Source organism: Limulus polyphemus, unplaced genomic scaffold, assembly GCF_000517525.1.
Source record: "Limulus polyphemus unplaced genomic scaffold, Limulus_polyphemus-2.1.2 Scaffold425, whole genome shotgun sequence".
NCBI classification, from domain to species: Eukaryota; Metazoa; Arthropoda; class Merostomata; order Xiphosura; family Limulidae; genus Limulus; species Limulus polyphemus.
The window spans coordinates 555,257-564,057 of NW_013666035.1; the positions used below are offsets into that span (position 1 = coordinate 555,257).

At 30.1% G+C, this 8,801-nt stretch overlaps 1 protein-coding gene across 4 annotated transcripts in view; it reads left to right on the forward strand.

The window, feature by feature from the left end:
* Positions 1-8,801, forward strand: part of LOC106458177 (adhesion G protein-coupled receptor L3-like) — a 72,582-nt gene that overhangs the window by 36,862 nt on the left and 26,919 nt on the right. For all 4 annotated transcript variants that reach the window (XM_022384314.1, XM_022384316.1, XM_022384315.1 and 1 more), the window contains 8 exons: positions 152-264; positions 1,015-1,191; positions 2,182-2,365; positions 4,383-4,532; positions 4,906-5,173; positions 6,286-6,397; positions 6,783-6,886; positions 7,498-7,888. In XM_022384314.1, coding sequence (XP_022240022.1) covers positions 152-264; positions 1,015-1,191; positions 2,182-2,365; positions 4,383-4,532; positions 4,906-5,173; positions 6,286-6,397; positions 6,783-6,886; positions 7,498-7,888 — 1,499 coding nt within the window. The remainder of the gene's footprint in view (positions 1-151; positions 265-1,014; positions 1,192-2,181; positions 2,366-4,382; positions 4,533-4,905; positions 5,174-6,285; positions 6,398-6,782; positions 6,887-7,497; positions 7,889-8,801) is intronic.

Here is an 8,801-nt window from a genome sequence, read left to right on the forward strand (position 1 = left end):
CAAAATAAGGGTGCGTCTTATATTCCGAAAAATACGGTATATAAACAGCCACTCTACTGCTCTATTATATTGAAATTTATTAAAACAAATAGGTACAAGTAAGCCTAATAAACTGTTGTATTAAATGTATGTTTGTTGATTTCTTACGTAGGTAAGGCAACATGGACATGCAGTACCTCCACTAATTATTGGTATCCTTTAACACCAAACTTTAGGAATTGTAGTTCACTTTGGTTTGGGAATTTTGTTGAAAGAATGCATGCAGTAAGTGAAAATATTTTATTTAGAATTATTATTCAACTCCGCCGTTTGAATTCATACAAACTAAGTTTAATTTCAAGTTCAACATTATATTTCTCGATCAACAATGTATTTCCATCAACTTTTAGTTCAGAATTTAAATATGCATAATGAACAAAAACGGCTTAATAAAGGACTAATTTAAATATTAAAATATATCTATTTATACTTTAATATATACAGGTTAAAGTGTCTTTCTATAGGAAAAAATTAAAGTAATAAGGTGTGGTTTTTCAATTAATAAAAAAAATGGTTTATTGCAATTTAGTTCCATTTTCATCATGACATCATCTGTTATAAAACATGCACTCTTAGAATCAGTTTTGCTTTTCATTGTGGGTATTGCCGAATAAAAAGATAAGTATTTGAAAACTACATGATTTTTCCTCAGTTTTTAGCTGTAAACTGGTAACTTGTTATAAGTAAGATGTCCTTTCACTATTCTATGTTGTCTGAAGGCTTATAATACTAAAAACCAGATTTTGATAACTGTGGTAGGCATAGCACAGATAACCCATTGTTTAGCTTTGTGCTTAACTGCAAAAAAACAAGCTGTGAAAAAGTTAACTAAAGTAACCATTAACTAGAATTTGACTCCTGATTTCAAGGTTTTTCAGGTTTAATCAATGAGGGGATGAAAATATTTAAGGACAACTACCTGTTTATAATAAAAAGTTCACAACAGAATTTAAAGTATTTTAATATATGATTCAGGTCAGTAAACATGAATCAGTGGTGAATGTGGCAGAGGACTTATCACGAAGAACCACGAAAAGGCGGCTTTATGGTAAAGATATTAAAGAAGCTTCTTTCGTTATGAAAGGTCTTGTGTCAGCAACTAAAAATCAACCACATTACTATAGTCAGAACCAGAAAAAGGAGTTGATGCAGGTAAGATATAATTTTTGACTGTCAATTTGGAATATATTATTAGCCTTGTGATTTACTTTTCCCATTCTACACATTTCTATTAGACTAAGGATTTCAGAATTGAATAAATATATCTGTTACTTTTTTTGTATAAATTCTACATCATTAAATCATTGTTCATTAATTTTAGTATATACAGTTGATGAGAAACTTATTTTCAATGAGTTATTTATGCATTATATTCTTGGAACTTTTCTCTGTAATAAAAGTTGTAATATGTTTTTTATTTGTGTGTTTTGATTTTAAGGGTTTTTTAAATGTTTGACATGACACTCTATGTTAACCTTTTTTTCTTAATTAAGATTTATGACCAATTTTTATCTCAGTATGAAAAGAGTAATTTATTAACTGTTTTATCTAACAAATGTTATTCTTACCACTACTGTTATTTAAATTTTGTACTGAATGTTTATAACTTTTACTTCTTACATTGTATACTCTGAACTGTTGACTTTTTAGGTTTTTACTGTACGAGTTAACTTTTATTCTAAGTGTTGTCCTTTTAGTCTTTACCGCATGATTTGTAACTTCTACATGCTAAATGTTATTCAACATGTAACTTCAATTTGTACTGCATGATTTGTAACTGTTATTCTAGATACTGTTGACTGTTAGGTTTGTACTAAATGGTTTGTAACTGTTATCTGCTGAATGTTATTCTAGATACTGTTGACTGTTAGGTTTGTACTACATGGTTTGTAACCATCTGATAAATATTATTCTAGATAGTGTCGACTGTTAGGTTTGTACAACATGGTTTGTAACTGTTATCTGATAAATGTTTTTCTACTTGTTATTGTCATTTCAGTTTGTATTTTAAGACTTGTATGTTAACTCTTTTATATACTGAATGTTGATTTCTATCTACAGTTGTTATTTGTTCTACTGCTAGATTAATAACTGCTCTATTTGTGTGTAAGGATAATAACATTAAAATTTCATTTATTTCAGTCATTGGTGAAAGTCAGCAGTAACTTATTAGACAGAAAACAAATAGAGTCTTGGGAAGACCTAAGTCCCAGTAAGCGGAGGTTTTCAGCATCAACATTGTTAGAAAGCCTGGAAGACAATGCATTATCTCTTGCAAAGGCACAGATAGCTGGAGATGAGTTTACACATGCTGAAGAAAATGTTTGTAAGTTAAATTAAAACATGTTTCAGTTTCTCTTTCAGCTTTGGATGTGAAAAGTCATATTTATAACTTGCTTTTAGTAAAATAGTTATAAAGCTTTGGTAACTTGTTTCAGTTGAGACATTTACAAACCTTTTAATATATATTTACAGCTATAGAGATTCATTATTTTTTTTGTTTTAGCTTATTAAAGTTCAGTAAATATCACAAGACTAGGATTTCATGTAAACTATAATCAGAAACATAAGCACTAAGCTTAAGAGTATATAATTTTTAAAAAGTATAATTGTATCATCTTTAAGTTTTAAACTTTCCAGTTCACATGCTTGTGTCAGATTTAACTATTACACACTAAGTCATCAATTATCAGATAAGTGTTGAGATAACCTAAAGTTGTATTAACTTCATCTGAATTGCGGGTTATTTGTTCGAGTTGACCATAATAATTTCAGAGGACTTACTGTTAAGTACGTGCATTCAAAGAAAAGAGCCATAATAATTTAATTCTGTCAGATTTAACTGTGCAGATAAAATTATAAGTAGGTCACTAGGGCTGAATACTAGGCTTAGATTAATATATAAGGATTAGCGGCTTGGCTACTTAGATTTATGGGATCAGTTCAATGGGAAAAAGGAGCTTATTAGAATGAGTGGCTTACATTTAAAAAGGGTAGAAGCTGGCTTGTTTGTAAGAGCTGTTAACTAAACTGTTAGGGCAACTTTAAACAAGGATTAAACAGTGGAAAGGAACAGAATAATGATGAAAAAATAAGATGTAGGGAGGGGTGTAGTATGGGAGCAGGGTATAAAATTTGTTTAATGGTAGGCTAAACTGTTATTATTGTAATACTAGAAGATACAAAATATAAAATGGATGAGCTTAGAGCACTGGTTGGAGAACTGGAGTACTTTGACATAATGGAAATAACTGAAACCTGGCTAAATGTAGACAATTTTGATGACAATAATTTATTTGAAATACACAGTTATAGGTTGTTTCATAAGGATAATGTACTAAAAAAAAAAGAGGGGGAGGAGTGGTTTTATATATAAAAATGTGAGTTACAGCCTGTTCAAGCTGAGGATATCAAAGCTAATAGTAGTGAAGTTTGTGTTAGTGGTTATAAGGGGAATTTGTTACATACCACCAGATGAAATTGATGAGAAACTCTACAATGAAATAAATAATTCAGCTGTTAATGAGGTTATAATTATAGGAGATTTTGATTTCAGGCATATAGATTGGAAAATGTTAAGAGTCAAATCATGAAGGATACAGGTTTTTGGAAACTGTTTTGGATGGTTTTCTTCAACAGTTGGTTAAGAAACATACAAGGAACAATGTTATTTTAGATTTATTATTAACTTTTAATAAATAAATGGTGGATAAGGTAGAGATTGCACAATTATATTTGATGTTTAGCTGCATATGAAGATAAGGAACAATGAGATTTTGGCTCCAAATTTTAAAAAAAGCACATTTTGAAGAGATGAGACAAGTATTATTTACTGTGAATTGGGTAGCTAAGTTAATTGGAGATACTGATCAGACGTGGAAAAGTTTTAAATAAATTCCTAAGCATTCAAGATAGGCACATATATTACAGAAAAAAATGGTGACTTCAAGTAAAAAACTAGGTTGGCATCATCTTTGTTTTGTATTCATGATGAAAATGGTAAGAACTAGGGGACACAAACATAAATTTTGGCAGGATAGGAGTCATCAGCTAAGACAGCTTTATTTTTCTAACAGAGTGGTTAACTTTTGGATGTGGTGAATACATTTAATTTAATAAGGTTTAAGAGAAAGCTTGATCAATATTTGCACAATAAGGGCTGGCTTTGAGTTTTCTAGTGTTTAGTTTAATATAGTGGATAGAATGGTCTAGATGGACCAAAAGATCCCTTGTTGTCCTTTAATGTTATGTTATACATTATTATGATAAATTCAAGTATATGATATTGTTATCATTGTTAAGGTAGAAGCCACTTTACACAAAATTCATGAATTATTTTTCAGTGGCCTCGGTAAAGGTTATCAAAGCCGAGGGTTCCTCTGAAGTGATGTTTCCCCAGGCTAGGGATATCATGAACACAACATGGAGAGGAATTGAAAATGTAGTGTATATTCCTGGAGCAGTAATACAACACTTTGCCAGATTCTCTGAAGGTAAATTGTACTGATATCAGTGTATTTTATATCTACTAACAGCTTAAGTAGACACAAAAATGAAAGTTAAGTGTGTGCCCTTTGAATATTTGTTTGGTGGTCCAGTGAAGGGTTTTCAGTGAAAATGTCTTTGAAAATTAATTTTCTTACTTGTTTGTCACTTTTTTATCAATGCAAGTCTTTGTGTTACCTATGTAGTTTTGTATATATTTTTAAGTATTTTAATTTACTACACCTTAACCATGTCTAAAGTTAAGCAGTTTTACAATTCCTTTCATGTTACAATAACCTTGAAAGAATTTCAATAAAATTTAAACTTCTTGTGCATAAATCATTCCTCACAAACCAACCTCTTTTTTTTTTTTAATTTCAGGATATGTTAGTGTCATTTTCATGGCTTACAATAATATGGAGAATATCCTTCAATCACATTTACTATTTCCTCAACATGGCCCTTCTCAGGGCCAGCAAGAAGTTTCATCTGAGAAAATAGAACAGGTTGTGAACAGCCATGTGGTATCTGTGTCCATTGGAAACACGCAGTTTACACATCTTCCTGAACCCATCATCTTAACATTTTTAAATTTACAGAAAGAAAATGTCACAGATCCTCGCTGTGTTTTTTGGGATTTTGAAACTAGGTATTACTTATTACTTTGGTGTAGCAAAAACAAACAGTAGAAAAGACAGCAAGACATTGAAAAATAATGAAAAAAGTGTTCAAAGTTGGTAAATTTTGTTAATGTACTCCATGCAGTATGTACCTAATTTAGAATCTCTTTATATTCTAACCCTTCAACGATTCTGTCTAAGCCTTTTTTTCTATGTAACATGGTTTAAACTGCCTGACAAAGGGCTTCTGCTGGAAACGTTGCAAATAATAATAAAGTTTTTGTCATAGACGTGTTTTACCAATTTTGAACATGTTTTTTCATTATTACTTTGTTGTGTCTGCTGAAGAAACTTATGCATTTAAATTTAGTGTATGCTATATATGTCTTTCTGGGACTGTTTCTGATAGTATTAAATATAAGAAGAAATTAATGCACTGATTTTAAAGTTTAACTTTAACATTAACAGATCACTTGCTTTTATGTGAAATATTTTCAAATATAAACAATTTATGTAGATAATTAAAGAACTTGCTGACATTTTAGTTACAGTAGTTATTAATTCCAATATATATAATGAATTACTTTATTATGAAACTAAGCATACATAGTAAAGTTATACTGTTTTAATTATCAAAAAAATAAACACGAAGCTCAGATTATTATTCTGTTTACCACATGTCATTGAGGTTATACTGGTTTCAGGAAATTCTATCCCTCATCTCTAGACAAAGGCAAATTGAAAGAATAAGAATAGACTTAATATAATGGAGAAGTGAATATTACATAGAGGAATTTTAAAAATACATATGGATTAATTTATTCTATAGTTATTTCTTTACATAAATATGGCTTTGGTAAAAGATATACTGGAAACTTAAAGTAAAGTGAGGATAGTTTTTAAAGATATGTGTAACACCTCAAAAATATAAGTATTATAACAAAATGTTTCTACTAACAAATTAAATTTTTATCTTATAAAATTTATTAATAAATCACAAGTCACCTATTAACAATTTGTTAAACCACCTGTTTCAAAAAAAGCTGTTGAGATGTCCTTAAAATGTAAGATAAATTTCATGACTTTTAAAAATAGAAAATATAACTTGTCAGTAAAAATTGCTGTTCTTAATTTCTCATAGTGATTGGTCTAGTCAAGGATGTGGTGTTGTATCCTTCAACTTGTCCCACACTGTATGTTCCTGCAACCATCTAACACATTTTGCAGTTCTTATGACTATTAAAGCAGTTGAGGTGGGTATTTAACAAGCTCTCGTAAGATTATATACATACCACTAGAAAACAGATAGATTGCAGAAAATATAATTTGTACACCTTTTTAGAGAGGATCTGAGGGGGCCTTAGTGTGAATCGCATCCATGAACATGCTTAACTTTCACCTGTATGGGAGTTGTAAAGTGATGATCAATCCCACTATTCTTTTATAAAGAGTAGCTCAAGAGTAGTGGTCTGTCACTATATAAATGGACTTTTACTTTAATCAGTTAATTGCTATATTTTTTAATTATATTTTTCTCACGCGTGTCTCTACTGATGGTGTATTTTTGTAAAAACATGAAATGTTTCAGCTAGAATGTTTTAGGTGTGATTATATTCTTATGACTGTTTCTTGTTTCAGTTGCCCATTGAGAACAGCAGAGCTTTACTAGTGATCACATATGTTGGCTGTTCTGTTTCTATCATTTCACTTGTTCTTGCAGTAATTACCTTCCAGTGCTTCAGGTAATGACAGTTAACTCTAAAAATATAACTTAATTATATATATATATATATTAAAAATTATTATTTTTCATTCCCTTACAAACTGGAAGAACTGTCAAGTAATCTGAGCAGACTTAAATCTTTGTAGAAAAGACATGTTTAAGTTTGTGAATATTCATATTTGCTTTTGGCTCCTGTTACAGTTACCTAGTATAAAATAGTTTAATGTTAATAACTCGGTGATTAAGGCCATAAAGGAACACATTATAAAATTTTTTAATTGACTGATGAAAATCTTTTAATACATTTAACTTGTACTGACAGTATAAAAAATATGAAATACGAATTTCATTGAGATATTTTTGTCTCAAAGTTTATTCTGTTATCTAAGTGACAGTGTTTTTATCACCTACAAAATCTTCATCGCAGGATTATTTTAATCAAATAGTTTAACTTAGTTCTTCCTTCATTATTGAGAATTTGTTTTTAGCATATTGCACAAAAAGATTAAATATTAAAGAAGCTTACAGATTTATTTCAAAGTTTAGTAATAAGGTAAAATCTGACTTTCACAACTGACTGAATAAAACTTCATACTTTGTGGAACTAAAATATGTTTTTACATGATATAGATCCTTGCAGAATGATCGAACAACAATCCACAAAAACCTGTGTCTTTGTCTCCTGGTAGCTGAAGTTCTGTTTGTAGCTGGGATCAACCAAACATCTGTACCAGTTTTATGTGGCATTGTAGCTGGACTTTTGCATTATTTTTTCCTGGCTGCTTTTGTGTGGATGTTTTTAGAAGGCTTCCAGTTGTATTTAATGCTTGTCGAAGTGTTTGAGTCAGAAAAGTCCCGAGTGACATGGTTTTATTTGCTGGGATATGGAGTACCTGCAGTTATTGTCTTCACTTCAGCAGCAGTAGATTCTCATAGTTACGGAACTGATCAGTATTGTTGGTTGAAGGCAGATAACTACTTTATTTTCAGTTTTATTGGACCTGTTATTGTAATTCTACTAGTAAGTTGTTGTTTTTACAGAGTACTAAAAAGGTTTACTTGAAAGACTTTCATAAAACAAACAAGTGTGTGGATTTTGATTTCATTTCTATTTCACAAAGCCCTTTTTCTTTCCTTCCAGACAAATCAACTAATTGTATTATGCCAAGTAACACCTAAAAACTATTATTTGCTTAAGTGTGATAGATCACTCATGTCCTGTTGATTATAATTTTTACATAAACTGCAATTAAGCTTGTCTTAGCCCATTGGTTATCATATCATGTTATTGATCAGAAGATTCGAGTTGAGATGTGCTGCCAAACATGTAAACTACAATTTCTACTTTAGGGGTATTAACTTTTACAGGCAATCTTGCAGTTCAGTTGAGAATTGCCGCAAAGGTGGCAAGTATTGCTGGCTGTTTTAACTCTCTTTTGATTAGCAGTTCAAAGTTAGGAATGAATATGCTCAAACCTTAAAGCTTAGATTCAAAATACTGTTATCAGTTTTCAGAAATCAAAAATACACAGTTAACAAGTAAAATTCTTCAAAAATTCATTCAGTTAGAACAAGATTAATGCAAATGAATGTCACAATGGAATGACAGTTTCTGAAAAAAAACTTCATAATATGGTGGTTTTTCATCTTGTATAAGATATATATATATATATCAAATAACAAATGCCTGTAGAACTTCAAATTAGCATATGTTTTTTTGTTGTTGTAAAGCAGTGATGAATACTGTAAATACATCATCTACACAAATAGTGAAAAATGCATGAAATTTTAACATGTTTATAATTTCAGTATTTATCAGTATCAAAGAGGTAACATTAAAGTGCTGTGTACATGACTTATCTCTCATTGGTTACTGAAATTTAGATATTTCTTCATTTGATGAAGTGTTTGCACACAAATATATATATATATTT